Raw genomic sequence first — 16,700 nt, 5'->3', positions numbered from 1 at the left:
AAAGTGTTACTATAGATAACTACCTATCTGCACAGCAGAAACAGATGTTTTCTCACCGAGATCAGTAGCAAAATGTTCTTCCTACATTGACCGGATCAGTAACATCTGGCAAACATGCATAGATCTGAAGAACTGCGATATGAATAAATGCACTTCTCAACCCCTCACTCTCATGTCGACAAAGGACAGCTCCTTCCCCTATGGCCTAACAAGGTTAAAATGACTTTTCCCTCTTCGTGCAAGAGTGTCTGCATTTGCATGCAGTAGAAGCTGGGAGTAAAATAAAGGCTTATGCTCCCTGCACTCTCAAGTTAACCTTCATGAGCACAGAAATGAAAACAAGATTAATGTTGCCCCAGCTAAGCATTCCAGTGAAGCTAGTCAATTTTTCAGCGATTATATTTGCATCGCTGAGATCACCAGATTTATGAAGATAGTATCCATGCTGAGGATGTTTTCCTTTTAATGGACAAAGCTAACACAAAAAATACATTAAAAGCATAATTTTGTATGACTGTATGTAGATTAACTGAAAAAGGTTATTAGGCAGACTGTCTGCAGAATTGACTTTTACAAGAATATCCTCTTTACAATTTATAGCCATGAGTAATGTGGAATCAGAGACATTTTGCACCTCACACAATACAAATACAATTTTCTGAAAGGACTTTTTTTTTTTTGCACATGCAAGTTGTGCTTTATGACCACTTGTTTTGTTGGGGAATCTTTCTTGTGTCCCACAGCTTGTTTTCATGTGTGTAAGTGTGAGAGGGAGGGAAAGTCTATGTCCTGTGAAGGGATTCTAAGGTAAAGGTAAAGGGACCCCTGACCATTAGGTCCAGTCGTGGCCGACTCTGGGGTTGCGGCGCTCATCTTGCTTTATTGTCCGAGGGAGCCGGCATACAGCTTCCGGGTCATGTGCCCAGCATGACTAAGCCGCTTCTGGCGAACCAGAGACGCCGTTTACCTTCCCGCCGGAGCGGTACCTATTTATCTACTTGCACTTTGATGTGCTTTCGAACTGCTAGGTTGGCAGGAGTAGGGACCAAGCAACGGGAGCTCACCCCGTCACAGGGATTCGAACAGCTGACCTTCTGATCGGCAATCCTAGGCTCTGTGGTTTAACCCACAGGGATTCTACTTACATGCTTTTGAAAAAGCTCAATTCCACGAATGACAAAAAAGAGGAAACTGCAATCATGATTCCCACCCCATTCTCAAGATTGAGATCAGGTTCCTGATAGAGGGGTAGGGGCTTTAACACTTTGTTTCCACCTCCAGCCCAGATCACACCCACACAAGTTTGTGATTTGCATTAAAAATTTTACTCCCACTGTATGCAAGCAGCCTCAGAATTTCCTTCACTGGGACGACAATTGCTCAGTGCTTACAAATGTAGGTGAGATCAGCTATGCAGTTGAGGGGTGTAACTTGTGATTCCATCTCCAGTTCTTTTCATCCTTTGGCCAGAAAATTAGCAGCTTGAAATGTTTCCCTGCCATTTCCATTTTTCTTAGTCACTTCTCTGGGCTGCCACTTGTTGATATGGTTGCTGCCAGAATTGCATATAAAATTGCCTCGCCTTTCTTCTTCTTGCACTGTGTTCATGGGACAGCCTGATGTGTGAAGCTGCTGCCCTGAGGTAATTTCAAGTGGCTTCCATAAGAAGGCAGCTGTTAGTTTTGCCATCTTTTCTCTTTTGTGTAGTGCTAGATTGGTTTTTGTGGTGTTGGGGAAAAGAAGAGGGAAAGAAACTAACAAACCTTTATACAAGGCTTTCACTTCAGCTCTACATGGAGACATTAATTCTGTAAAAAGGACATTACTATGAAGAAAGGGTGCTTGCTCCCTTGGACAAATATGTGTCTGGCCTGTCTGGAAAAATTCCCATAGTCTGGCCCAATTGCCCAGGCTGCCAGGACCTTCCCTAGAGAGAATATTTTCCACCAAGCTGCAATAGGCTCACTGGCTCTTAAATGAGCCTCCTTTGAACCCATCAAAAATGTATAGGATTCTAGTACTGAAAATTCTCTGTCCTTAAGCAATATTTATTTCTCTACATGAGCTACATGCCTTTTTGATCTGCCATGGGACACATTTCAGGTCCTGGCTTGTTTTTTAAAATGTGAAATGTCTTCCCTCTTGCTGGCTGAGCTTTCCAGCTGGTCAAAGTTGATCCAGAAGAGCGTAAAATAGCTAAGTCCCCATATTTTAAATAGGTATTCAGCACCTTCAAATTCTAAGATGGGCTTACAAACATGATGCATGCTAAATTTGTACTACTTGCTTTGTGCTCTTTAGCCATTGTGATGCACAAACTGTAAATTCCACAACCAGGCTCTGTCCAGGGCCAAACTTTTGGAGCCCTTGACATGGCGGTAATGATGGTCTCCTCTGTGAACATGCAACAGTGCAAAGTCACTTTCCCCCCTGGCAGCGTTGGGCCCACTCTCACTTCAATATAGTGCACCCACCTCACAGAACACCAATTCCATGAATTTCCACAAACTACCTCAGATTATCTTGTGGGGGACTTGTGTGAGGGAAAACGTAATACAGTGGTACCTCAGTTTATGAACTTAATCCATTCCGGAAGTCCATTCTTAAACTGAAACCGTTCTTAAACTGAGGCACAGTTTCCCTAATGAGGCCTCCCACCGCCGGTGCCCTTCCACTGTTCAGATTACATTCTTAGACCAAGGTAAAGTTTGCAAAACAGGACACTACTTGCGGTATTGCAGAGTTCGTAAACCAAATCGTTCATAAACTGTTCTTAAAGCGAGGTACCACTGTAATTTGAAGTCTCAGGCAGGATTTGATCAAATAAACAATAAATATTTTATTTAACAAAGGAAGTTTATGACACAAGTGGGTAAAACATAGGATACTTCAGATTATAATGTTATTTCACTTCAGTGCTTTCTCCGTTGTTGCACAGCTGTTGCTGCTTAATACTTTGGTTCTTAAACAAGGTGGTACTTCCTGTTAGTTCCACACCCCTTAGACGACCCTACTCCTGAGGTACTCCAAGTAACAGACCCAAGGGATCTCCACACTCCTCTTAACTGCTTTGGGAGTCTTCTCTTTTTGTAGAAGAATCTCTTGCCTCCTGATTGGAATGAGACCTAAGTAGACTGTATCTTTCCAGCTTCTACTCCTCCTGGCTCAGCCTCAGCCTCCCAGTTAATTCCTGGCCTAATTACTCATACAGGGCACCCCACACTGTCCTTCACACTAAGCTCAGAGACTTATTTCTCTAGCTTTTGATATATTCCCCAGAGCGGATGTTTCTACCCAGAACCAACTCTCTCTCCTTTCTCGCCCTATCTCTCAATCTCAAGCCCAACCTACTCAACTGTCTCTTAAAATACTCTCCTTTTCAACTCCCCCTTCTGGAACCCTGGCCAATCATAGGCTGTTTGTTAACTGTTTGCTGGCAGGGAAAAAGAAAAAGAAAACACTAGGTGAACCAACCTGCTCAGCAAAAACAAACTTTTCCGTCACAAACACTCTCTCCAAACCAGGTCAGGCCTAGCTCTGCTTGTGGCAGCCACCAAATGAACTTTCTCTGCTGCCACCACTGCTTTGACGGCCATCCACCTCCCTCCAGTCAGTGCCCTGGCATGCTCCAGCAATGGACAGGCAGCAGCGCCTCTGAGAGATATTTAAGCTCATATTCCATCTGTAGTGGCCTGCCCTCCACATTAGGTTGCCCTAAACTCAGCGCCCTGACCCATAGTAAGTAGTATTTCCCCCCTCATATAAGACACTACCCCAAGTTATTTCTAGAAAGACTGTGTGCCCAAGGCAGTGTTTGAAACTGTTATTGCAGAATATTAAGAGCCTACGATTGCTTCTTATTTGCAAATCACCAAATTCTAAAACAGACAATTAACATTGAAAGCACATCCTGACAACATGGATGTCCTTTAGTAGTCCATATTGCTCTATTCCCCAGCCACAATCTTGCAATTATTTCTGCATGAAGGCAATTCAAACATCTGTTCCCAAAAATATATCTGAGAATATTTAAACATTTTCCTTTGCTTGCATATAAGCTAAGGGATTTGCATGGAGGCAGGGGTAGAAAAAGCAATTCCACATTTTAACTGCACTAGATGAGCATATAAATTGAAATCCAAGGTAGAGAGGATGGTCATAGGCCATCAGTAGGAAAACAAACTTCTCTCGTACTGTTATTTTCTTTTGCTAGATCTTTCCAAAATGCATTCAAAAATAATTTTTCAACACTACGGCCTGCAATTAATCAATAGCTATTTTTACTGTCTACTTTTTTCCCCTCCCAAATTGGGAAAATAATAACAGAAAATAATGTTTCATTTTCAGTGTTTCAATATTGATGTGCTTATCAGCTCTTTATTTATAGTCATTTTTAGTCTCTCAAATGTTTACATTAATTGACCAACAATAACCGTACAAGCAATGGAATAGTACAATGGTCCCTCGGTTTAAGAACAGCTGTGTTTACGAACTATTCAGTATACGAACTCCGCAAAACCAGAAGTAGTGTTCCGGCTAGTGAACATTACCTCAATATTTCACTTTCTTGGGCTCCATGATCACTGCAGATGGTGACGGCAGCCACAAAATTAAAAGACGCCTGCTTCTTGGGTGAAAAGCGATGACAAACCTAGACAGCCCTGAGTGCTCACTGGAAGGACAGCTCCTGAAGCTGAGGCTCCAATACTTTGGCCACCTCATGAGAAGAGAAGACTCCCTGGAAAAGACCCTGATGTTGGGAAAGATGGAGGGCACAAGGAGAAGGGGACGACAGAGGACCAGATGGTTGGACAGTGTTCTCAAAGCTACCAGCATGAGTCTGACCAAACTGCGGGAGGCAGTGGGAGACAGGAGGGCCTGGTGTGCTCTGGTCCATGGGGTCACGAAAAGTCGGACACGACTAAACAACAACAAAGAATGGAAGCTGAATGGTGGAAGAGCACTGGTGGTGGGAGGCCTCATTAGGGAAAGTGCGCCTCAGTTTGAGAACGGCTTTAGTTTAAGAACAGGCTTCCAGAATGGATTTAGTTTGTAAACCAAGGTACCACTGTACTTGGTTGTTGTTTTTTTACATATGTTCCTTAGGTTGGCAGAAATGCTAAATGCAATCTTGGAAAAACAACAATCCTGTTCTATAATGAACAACACAGATTATCTGCAAATGTAACACTAATGCAAAATAAAAATCTTCCAAGAAAGAAGGGGGGAAAATATATTGCAGCTCCATCTGCACAGTGGGTTCCATCTTCTGAGCAAAACTGTGGGGGAGTTTTTCTGAGACAAGCTGCTGGCAAGCAAAAATAGATTTCTGGGGTGATTTGAAAGGCCCTGAACAATTTGATACAGGTCAGTGGGAAGTAAAAAAGGGGTTATTAGGATTTTATATTCTCTGCGTCAATGCTATTGTTGACAGGAGAGAGGGAAAAAACGTTGCTTGGTATGAGGGAGAGCTCAAGCTCACAGTTTGTAGTAGCCTTAAAATGGAAGCAGTTGGTGGAAATGTTATGCAGACTAACATTAGGTTCAGCTGTGTCTTGTGCCAAAAATATTTCAGGTTGCAGCAAGGCTTACTAGGGTGAAGAAGCAATGGCTGCTCTCCAAAAGCCAGTAGTTATACAGATCTTTCTTGTCTAGAGTCAACCCTGTCATACAGCAGTGTGAAGAAAATGGTGGCCCTCTGGGGGTGGGACAGATGAAGGCAGGAATAATACAGCAGCCAGCAAGCTGGAGAGAGGGTCAGAGCACAATGGCTGATCCCTGTGTTTTCTTGAACTCAAAGCTGCAGGTGTGGGAAAAGCAAGGCCTTCTTGGAGTGTTGTTGCTGTGAATCCCTCCGTCGTGGGCACAGGTTGTATATATGTGCAAGTAAACCATCTGTCATAAAGACACCACAGTCTCTGCTGTGCCTGATTCCCAAAAGGAAACACAGACTCTGGGTAAGCACGCCTGGAACCCCCCTGGAATCTTGTACTGCTCAGATATTGTGGGTGGTGTTCAACACTGGTGTCAGAAGCTGAGATCTGTGTTTCCTAGAGGAGGGCTTGTGAGTGAGGTGCGCCAGAGTTGAAATTGAGAGAACAGCAACACTCTTTGAGTGGCTTAAGATAGAGAAGCAGCAAAAACCAGGTGACAGTGGACCTTTTTGACGGTAAGAGTTGTTTGACAGTGGAACAGATTCCCTCGGAAGGTGGTGGACTCTCCTTCATTGGATGTTTTTAAGACGAGATGGGTGGCCATCTGCCATGGAGATTCTCTCAGAGTCCCTTCTAGCTCTAAAAATCTATCAAAGCATAATCAGCTGTGATCTCAGTGAGACAAAGGGATAGGTCCCATTGGGCCTCTGCTTCAGGTAGTAAAATCTCTCGGGCCAACAAAGTTCTCAGTGATCAGAACTCATCAGAGACCACAAATAGGTTAAATATATGGTGGAAAGTGCAAAAAGATCTGTAACCACACTTAAAAAGAAACATTTTAAAGCAGCTGTATGAGGCTGTAAGGTATTTCACTGTGTGAAACCTGTACTGAAGCACACATCCAAACTTTTTTTTAAAAAAGAAAGTACTGAATAAGAACAGCAGGATGACAACCGACCTGAAGAGATTATTCAAGAAGCTGTCCTTTCCTGCCTCATCTGCTGTGTTGGGGATGGGATAGTATTAACTGTTTTTATTTGTGTAATACCATCACTGAACATGGTGATTTAGCGAGTAACATAAGTCAACAGCTCCAGAGAGTTGGCAGTCTAAATCTTGACCAAGGAAGAGATGACATGAGAGGGGTCAGAAGCCAGGCTCTCGCATTACTCCTACAAAAGTGTTGGCGGTAAAGATAAAGCCTATTTCAGAAAGGCTCAGAGATGGGTTAAATTGGAGTAAACAGGATGGTTTGGACAACTGTAGCTGGAAAACTCATATAATACTAAATACACCACAGTGGGTTATTTTTCAAGTTACCTGTCTGAGTTCTTCCTATTAAAACTCTGTTCTGACATTTGTTCTTTCTTTTCTTAGAGAAGAATGCCCTGGAGGAAAAGATAAGCTGTGGAGGATTTTACAAACTCAAAGGATGCTATTCATTTGGAAAGAGCAATTGTTCAGAAACGGCAGCTGGCCTAAACTGACTGGCAGCAAGGCTACCCATTCTCCAAAGAACCCACAGCCTGCACCTTTCTTTCTGGCCCCACTTGTTATCATACTGTGCCTTGGCTGCAGTAAACGTGGTTTGAATACAAGCCATGACACGCTTATTACGTTTTCTTCCCAACAATGGAAAGTGGCTGATGTCCTGGGGTGGTGCAAGGTTTGGTGCACCCCAGATTGAGGGTGAATTCAGTAGGGCCTTTCCCCAGGAAAGTGTGCATACATTTTAGGGTTGCCATATTTCAATACGTAAAAACCAGGACACTACAAAAGTTGTTGAACTTTTTTTTTTAGGAAACTAATGAAATTGTTGAAAATGAAAAAACACATTTTTTTCTATTGGCTTGCCTAAGATGCAGGACAAAGCGCTGCCTTTCGGGACCCCCCCCCCCCCGGACGTCAATCCCACCTTTGAAATCCCAGTAATGTCTGGGAAAACCCAGATGTATGGCAGCCCTATTATCACCTAATTCAATAAATGGCTGTGCTGGCTAAGGTGGACAGATGTAAAAGAGGACAGAATTCCGGCATCTTTAATGGGTGGAAGAGACAATCTCACGTGGCACATTTATTTGGAATATTTATGCAAAGTCATTGCCAACTTCCAAAATGTTACTGCTGTTACACAATCCCACCACATAAAACCGCCTTCCTTTTCATTACAGAGCCAACTATTCCCTTTCTCATATAGTTTGAACACCTTTATGTGCTGTGCACTAGGATGGACATCAACGGAGAAGGGGGGAAATCACAGTTAGCTACAGGGTTGCACCAGCTCTCTGTGTATGACATAAAAATAGTAGTGAAACCTTTGACTTGAATATACAGTGGTAACTCGGGTTAAGTACTTAATTCATTCCGGAGGTCCGTAACCTGAAGCATATGTAACCTGAAGCGTATGTAACCCGAGATACCACTGTACAGTAAAGCCAGTACTTCACACCTAGTACAAGAGAACCACATTTACAACTGTTAAGAGTTCTCAAATTATAATCGGGAGAGGGGAAGAGGTGTGGAAATTGGTTAAAGGCAGAATATGTAGAATAGGTGCAGACAGAACTCTCACAAGGGAGTTGTATATGTCCAAACGCTGTCTAAGAAACCTGGATTGTTTCCAAAAACACCAGATTCGATAATACAGTGCCCGGCTTACTGGTAGCCATGGCCTTAGTAAATGAAGTAAATTTGACCAGACAAGGTAAAAGTATTTTAAAACCCCAAAACCATTCTTAAGCTGTGTTCTTGCCCAATAGATGTAGATATGTGAATTGAAAAAAGAATATTCTCTAGTTTAACCAGAAATCAAAGTATTTTTCTTCTGTTTTCCTGAGCCATGCTCCAGGATAAAATGAACGTTGAAAACTGTGAAACAAGCAGAACTCGCTTGTTGCTCGTCCTAACTCTTGTAGATTTAAGACATTATTTCACTGTCTCTTCATTAGATTGAGACTCTTGCGAACACACAGCAATATCCCTTCAAGTCTCTATCCTAGTGATCCGCTGAACATCTTCTGAAAACATGTGCATACACAGCATCCCTCCAATGTTGCTTTTCACCTCTGATATATTTGGGACAATAGCTGGTTGCATACTGGAGATGAGACCGTAATTCACTTTAGGGATATGAGTCCTGCCATAAACGGCGGGAGTTTGGCCGGAGTGATTTATGAATGGTGGCAGAACACTGAAAGCAAATTCTATTATGTGTTTACTGTGGACTTTTCAGGGCTATATACTGTTATTTATACGGCATTCTCTCATCTCACAAACTGGATAATACCAGGGCTGTACTGCTGAATAAAATTTAGAGTTTAAGCTTTCAAACACTGTTATTGATTGCCTTGCTATTGTATAGAACTTTGATTTAACCTATTCTGCGTGTTGTGCTCAAATGGCGACAGAACCAGCCGCAAAGGGCGGAATTTGCTTGCGCAGAGCATTTTCTCTATAAAGTCAAAAATGAGAACTGCAGAGGCCACACAAGAGGTAAAATGGCAATGAAGTACACAAGAGCTCATCTAACACTTACTGAATACCGCAGCTTTCTTTTCATTACAGATTGGTTTCTTTCCATGAATTTAAAAAACAACAGCCATACCAATTCCTCTACTTCGGCCATTTCTCTGTTATCTTGTGAGTCGAAACCAAAAAGCAGCATTAGTTTTGCTGCTTGACAACTCTTAGTGCCGTGCATTCTGCTGCCCACCAGAGAGAGTGTGCAAAAAGAAGACCAAAGCATGAGGCAGATATGTTGCCTCCAAGTGCTGGTTGGAGGCCTGTACCTCCCCAGATGCATCTTTCCTTAGCAAGAAAGGAAAACAACACAGTTCAAGAGGGGGAAAGCCCGCAGCTCTTGAAAATCTACAGTGCTTCTGGGAGCCCAACACTTTCTCCTCAGAAGTATCGGAAGTTTGCCAGGAATCTGTAACTGTTGAGGTGTGCAGGTGTAACACGTTAGGAGAGGTGATGTCATTACTGGACAATAACAAAGAGTGGTGTGTGTGTGTGTGTTGTTGTCTGCTTGAGGTTTGAGCATGTGCCTAAGGCGTAGCTACACATATAAACACAGGTTTAATACAAGCGCCTTCCAGTTAAACTGAATTCAAGAGTGGAGAGAACTGGCAGGCTAAACATTAGCAAGTTTGCTTCTTATTGAACAACTGAGTAGAATACTGCCTGCACACTTCCTCTTATTAATCAGCAAGTAAAAGGACTAGAAACTTCCATTTGAACAATAACAGAAAAAAAGAGAAGAGGCCCAGAATCTTCTTGAGGTTAGGCCCATCCAGGTTTCACGTAGCCGTGTTTCAGATGTAACCTATTAGGCCCCAGGCAGCATATGATGCTGAGGTAACTTGTCTCTTCAGCTGTTCTAGACACAGAGCACTGTGGGATCTTAGGATTCTGAAGGGAAGGGTTTTAAGAAGAGCCTATGCTTTGCTACATTGATGGGAAAATGTCACCATATGTTTTTCCAGATGCAGAGGCTCAGATTTTCCTTTTCCAGTGGAGAAAGGATAGATACAAAAAAGGTGAGTGTTCTACACCTACTATCCAGCATTGTGTTCACAAGAGTTTAGATGGTTGGAAAAGTGCAGATTTTGGAGAGTAGCTGCATTTCAGTTTGTGTACTGGTTTGGGACATGCAAACTAGGCCAGGGCCATATTAAAATGCAAACTGAAACAATATTATCTCCCATATTTAACTCATATTGATCCTATAGGTAGATAATGGCTGCTGCAGCATCTCCCAGTCCTTAATACCAATTATGCTTCAAGTTACTCTGAAAAGCAAACACAAATTTGATACAATTGCCCTACTAATAGCTCATCTAACCTTTAGTTTACTAACAAGTAATTTGCTTTTATAGCTCACCTTTTAAAAGTTTTTATGTTTAAAAAAAGTAAAAATGATTTTCTTTGTTGTAACCGTGCAGGGAGTAGAAACGGCTGGATTTAGGTTTGATGAGGCCCTAAGCTATTGAAGGTAATGTGGCCCTTTATATGTCCAGCTGTCCTTTGTCAACAACAAATTGTCACTGTTTTTTGTGTTGAATATATGCCATATGGTAATTTATGGACCTAAAAGATATCTAAAGTCAGTTGCACATAACAAATAGGAGCCTACACAACACAATACACTGTTGCTGTATGTAGGTTTTATTTTATTTGTTTTTTATCTTATATTTTGGAAGTGTACATCTAGTTATTTTCCTTTAAATTTTTTTTGGGCTCCCAAGAGAGTGGGGCCCTAAGCTATAGCTTGTTTAGCTTATATGTAATTCCGGCACTGAGTAGAAGGTTGGGTTTGGTGATGAGACTTGGGTTCAATTCTCAACTCAGTTTTGAAGATCACCTGGTGAGCCCAAAGGATTTCGCAAGCTGGCATGAAATAAAGTCTGTATAAATTGTGCTACCCACCCTAAACTTGTAGAACAAGTTAACAGGAAGCTCTACAAAGCAGGAATAACTACTAACAAAATTTCTTCATACAAAGTGAATTGGTAGCCCCCCCTGATAAATCCAGCTATTTTTTGTTGGTACATTTGCATGTACAAACTTGGAACAGCTTAAGCTTCCCCAAGGATCCATGAGGATGTCGGCTTTGTGCTGAATACTCTCTCTTAGAGAGCTGCATGCAATTACTGTATGTCTTTTCCAGATTGTACCACACTTCCAAAGAAAAAGCACAGAGTGTGTGTAGAGGTGAGAACATGGTAGTAGGGCCTGCCACGGACCAATGTATATTCAGACATTCAACTGAACCTATGTATTACTGGGCAGTGATCCCTACTCCCCTGATCCATATGTGCTAACTCTGGAAAGGGCATTTAATTTGGTGTTTTCCTTAGGAGAAGCTACGGCAAAAGCTTGTTTATGTAGGTGAATTCATGCCCTACTGTACTGTGCCGTTTCCCAATCTGTTTCACAAGCCTTAAGTTTAATTTCTTGTGCTTTTGTTGTTTTCGCCCTTTGCTTCTCTGTTATTTTAAGTAAAAAAAAAACAACCAAACCCACAGTAGAAAAAGAACATGCACAGATGGTCAAAAATTGAATGATAAATGTGACTCTGAAAGCTAAGGGCGAAGAAACCTGCCTGTTGAGCAGGCTGTCTCCTTAATATAAATCTTGGTTAAGCTACAAGTCTTAGGAAGAATTTAATTAAAATAAAAGCAGGGGACAAGGTGGGGGAAGAGAAATTGGTTAGCAAGATAAAATGATGGAGATGGAAAAGAGATAAGATGAAAAGAGGGCAAGAGGAGTGTAACACACTTTTGAAAACTGTGCTTTCAACTCTAATCTCTGCAAAGCCTGATTAAAACAATAGGCATGCACCCAGGTGTTGCAGATGGATTATCAGCAGGTAAAAAGCTCTATTTCTGAAGTTTGTTTACTTATGAACTCCATTTGGAGAAACTGGATCTCCCTTCTCTCCATTTTCCCTACTTCTACCTAGAGGACTTGTAGCTGAAGGCCTAGGGTCAGTACATTTCAAGTTCTGCTTACGGATTTGTACCCCACATGGCCTAATCATTAAAGATGTTTGTGTGCTGATATCTCAGCAGAACTTACAGAAGAAGAGTTTGGATTTGATATCCCACTTTATCACTACCAGAAGGAGTCTCAAAGCGGCTAACATTCTCCTTTCCCTTCCTCCCCCACAACAAGCACTCTGTGAGGTGAGTGAGGCTGAGAGACTTCAAAGAAGTGTGACTAGCCCAAGGTCACCCAGCAGCTGCATGTGGAGGAGCGGGGAAGCGAACCCGGTTCACCAGATTACGAGTCCACCGCTCTTAACCATTACACCACACTGGCTCTCTACAGTTGGGAAGTGTGTGTGAAATGCCTGAAGCTGAGTTGGGAGGCACAGCAAATTCCTCAGAGATTTGGGGGACTGCGGGGGGCATACCATAAAAGTGTGTGTGAAATGCCTGAAGCTGAGTTGAGAGGCACAGCAAATTCCTCAGAGATTTGGGGGACTGTGGGGGGCATACCATAATGCAATATGATGCGGCTGGGGGTTCTTTCGCCCCTTTTCAGTTTAAACAAAGTGTTGTGTTTCCTGAGAGCAAGTGGCAAGGATATCCATTCTTCCTTCCTTGCTGTGTTTCCTGGGGGCTGCGAAATCCTTGTCACATCATCTTGTAGTGAGTGACTAGACTCTCCATGCAGGACTGTATATCCCACAGGCATTCTTTTCGCATAGTCCCCAGGAAATGTGGATGGAAGGAAAGGAAAGAACTTATGCAGAGAGCCTTGCTGCTTTCTTCAAGTGAGGAGGCTGTCTGAGAACACAGAAAATGTGGTAGAGAAATAGGTTTGGGTGAGAAATTTGATTCAGTTTGTATTAATTTACACTTTCCAAAACAATATGCAACAAAACAAACATTCTGCAAAATCTGCACTGCTTCAGATTTTGCAACACAGTTATGTAATGAACACACAAATGGGTGTACAACAATGCATTGTATAAGGGAGGATGATGGATTCTCACATCCCTGCAGAGAAGGAATGGTGTCACATGAAAAGCCTCATAGATCGCAGTGAGTGGACACAATACTAAAGCAGGGGTTGCCAACCTTTTTGGACCTGAGGGCACATTTGCAAACCAGAGGAACAGTCACGGGCAGCTCTCCCCACCCATGCAGCGACTCCCTCCCCGAAATCATCAAGGCGCCATGATTAGGGTTGCAAAAAAGCTTTCTGTTTGCTGAAGATGGTTCAACAAGAAGTTTCTTACAATTTCTTAGACATTTGCTATACCACCCTCAAAGCACCCTGCTTTACAAGATGTGGCATAGTAAAACCTTTTGGGAAGCTGTAAGTGGTGGTGGAGAGGGGCAGATTTCATGTTGGCACTATCTTATATCAAGGTTTCGTCTCATGAGTTAACCTTGCGCTTATTCAGTTAGTTGATTGTTCATGCAGCCCGTTCTCATTTTATGCTGAATGTATGGGGGCAGTGCCAGAGGTTGCCATCTCAGCCCCTGTTACTGCATTGACTGGAATGTGAGGAAATGGCCACTTTTAGCACACAGTTAATGGTCCAGAAAAAAAATGTTAATTAAATATAGGATGCTTTTCTTGGCTTTACTTCTACTTCATGCTAGAAGGTCCTGGTAGAGATGGAGACTTCAAAGTCCCAGGCCAGAACCCAAAATCTTGGATTTTTAAAAAAATTGGCAGGTATGCAATCCTTCAATGGTGTTTTTCTTTGAAGCTCCAAGAAATAGCCTTGAAGTGAAGGTCACCATTGGTTTGAATAAACAGTGCATCTTGACATTTCCATCCCGTCTTGTACTTTCCCACAATCCAGTTTGTTGTTTTTTTAAATTCTTCCTTAGTTGTCTTGACTGCTTGTATTCACATCAGTTATCTTAGGAAAAACAAAGCTTCAGGAAGAAAACATAACCTTGAAACTTTCTAAATATTGACAAGTGTTTTGCTTTTTGTATTTCTTTTGTATCCTGGCAAAATGCAATAGAATGTATCCTTTTGTGTTTTAGCAAAGGTTCCCCCCCCCCGTTCCTTTTCTAGAGCCTGTTATGTATTGATGGAAAAAAACCTGTTACCACACATGGCATTGAAATCTATTTATTTTACAGATACAATACAATGCTTGGATGATTGTTGTGACCCTTGACCCTTTCATATAGGAAAATAAAAAGCCCCTCTACCCACTCAGCTGTTCCTGGCAATGCCACATCTGTTCAAAAATTCAGACTTATTTTTGGCAGGATACTAAAAGCAGCCTACTACCTAGGTCAGAAAATTCCCAAACTGTGTGCTGCAGGAGCACAGCAGTGTGCCGCAAGAGAGCTGCTAATGTGCTGTGAAAAATAAATTAAACAAAGACTCTGCTATATATCTGAATTTGTCAAGAGTCCCCTTCATATGATATTTGCAAAGTCATCAGTGACAATGACCCACAGTTTGCTTCAGAAGAATTTGAACACTTTATGTACCAAAATGGCACTCACATTTACCTCTCTGCACCATCCCACTCACCCACCAATGGATTTTGTGCAAACCCTGTAATTGATGACAGGTGAATATGCACCCTTGCGATGAAACCTGGCATGCTTCCTACTTGGCTGCAGTAGGGAACATTCTCAGTGGCATGCAGTGTTAATGTTAGGACTTGTGGAAACCCAGTTTGAGCATGCCTGTTGAGTTGGAGTGGTGCGTCTCATTATATACAAGTGGGCCAGACAGAGATGGGGTGGAATTGCAGGAGACTAAACAAATGTCTCACTGTTGTTCATATATAGAGAGGTTCCCCATTATATCCTTGCTAGGTATCTCCTGGTATGAACTGGTGCTGCCACACTGATCTTCCATGGAATTTAGAGGAGATGCCACCATGGGCTGCTGAAACAACATATCCCCAACAACCTGTGATATTATCTCCAACACTACAGGGGTGCACTGAATGACCTGCTTAGGCCAAAAGACAATTTTGTTGAGCATCCTTTTCTTTACACCTTCTCCAGCAGGCTAGACCAGGCATAGGCAAACTCGGCCCTCCAGATGTTTTGGGACTACAACTCACATCATCCCTCACTAACAGGACCAGTGGTCAGGGATGATGGGAGTTGTAGTCCCAAAACATCAGGAGGGCCGAGTTTGCCTATGCCTGGGCTAGACAAAGCAAGTTGTTTTAATTCTAGGCAACTGCACTATGTTGTAGTGCAATTTGTGGAGTGATTTAAGTGCAGCCCCTTTAACCCAGACTGAGATCATTTTGATCAGTATGGAGCTTTAAAGCACATTTGGTTGATTTTCTGAAACTGCAATCCCAAGATTGACCTTCCACCTAGCTTTAAGGTTCAAGTATGCACTCTCAGCCTTCTCATTTAGGGCATCTGATACAGTGGAACCTTGATTGTCGAACGTAATCCGTTCTGGAAGACCATTCGAAATCCGAAACGTTCGACAACTCAGGTGCAATTGACGGTCAGCCATTCAATGTCCGAGGCGCATTTGAAAACAGAAGCATTCACATCTGGGTTTTCAGTGCTCAGGTTCCGAATCGTTTGGCTTCCGAGATGCTCGAAAATCAAGGTTCTACTGTATTACTGAGACTACTCCACGAACTTCTTTTGGCATGTGAATACAAAGCTTTTGGGTGCTAAGTTCTTCTCCCTTGCTCGCCATATGGTAGCCTGAGCCTTTTGCTACCAGGGCTTTTTTTCCAGCTGGAACTCACCAAAACTCAATTCCGGCACCTCTAGTGGGTGGAACCAGGTGGGCGCCATTGCCATTATAAGAGAACAAAGAAAGTGTTCATGGTGAGTTTCAGCTCCTCTTTTCCTAGAAAAATAGCATTGTTTCAGCCATATAATTTGTGTGCTCTGGAGTAACAAGTACAGCATTTTTAGGACAAGCATTTGCCCCATCTCAGCGGTATTGTCTTCTTTAGACTACAACTCCCATCAGCCCCAGCTACCAAGGCCAATAGTCAGGGATAATGGGAATTCTAGTAAAAAAATATCCGGATTGCCCTGGTAGCTGTTTAGGAACTGACAGGACAATCCTCCTGCCAATGAATCTCCACAGTGTCTGTTGATTCCCCCTCCCCAAACATTGTGGCAACCTCTCAAAAACAGGCACAGTCCTGCTACTGGGTTTCTATAGGGAAACTGTCATTTCAGCTTGGTTTCTACTACAGTGACTCTAGTGCTAAATACATCAAACTGAAGCCATAAAGATCTCTCATTTATAACCAGAGACCCTGAGGCTAAATTTAATAACAGAGTAAGCACATACGATTGAGACTTGCTGTATGGCACCCGAGTACCTTTGAAAAGCTTGTTTTCATAATGGCTGTGAAAATGAAGGTCTTTGTTATGCATAACCAAAGCTGCCTTACCTCATTTTTCACCTTCCCTTTGCATTATTATTACAAGACTGTGTCCTTGCTTTTTTTATTATTAAAAAAAGAGAATGTAACATTTTCCTTCTCCAGAATCTAACAAGGTGCAACCCACAGTGATTACGCATATTATCCTAACCTCCTTATAATATATCCTTTGGTGT

At 42.4% G+C, this 16,700-nt stretch overlaps 1 protein-coding gene and 1 long non-coding RNA gene across 2 annotated transcripts in view; both read left to right on the top strand.

Moving 5' to 3' along the window:
- Positions 1-1,184: 1,184 nt before the first annotated feature.
- LOC310677219 lies at positions 1,185-5,909 on the top strand. Its single transcript, XR_014511000.1, has 2 exons — positions 1,185-1,642; positions 5,801-5,909. It is a non-coding gene; the product is annotated as an uncharacterized lncRNA (long non-coding RNA).
- Positions 5,910-9,071: 3,162 nt separating this feature from the next.
- The window catches only part of LOC310677868 (uncharacterized protein), a gene marked incomplete at its 3' end in the record, with an annotated part of 62,670 nt that continues 55,041 nt past the window's right edge, over positions 9,072-16,700 (top strand). Inside the window, exons 1-2 of the mRNA XM_083441049.1 lie at positions 9,072-9,146; positions 10,139-10,192. Of these exons, the coding sequence (XP_083297175.1) occupies positions 9,120-9,146; positions 10,139-10,192 (81 nt within the window). The 5' untranslated portion in view covers positions 9,072-9,119. The remainder of the gene's footprint in view (positions 9,147-10,138; positions 10,193-16,700) is intronic.

The sequence above is a fragment of the Podarcis tiliguerta genome (genome assembly GCF_965153285.1).
Source record: "Podarcis tiliguerta genome assembly, chromosome: 5".
NCBI classification, from domain to species: Eukaryota; Metazoa; Chordata; class Lepidosauria; order Squamata; family Lacertidae; genus Podarcis; species Podarcis tiliguerta.
Note: the sequence above shows the minus strand (reverse complement) of the source record. Positions and strands in the feature narration are given on the sequence as shown.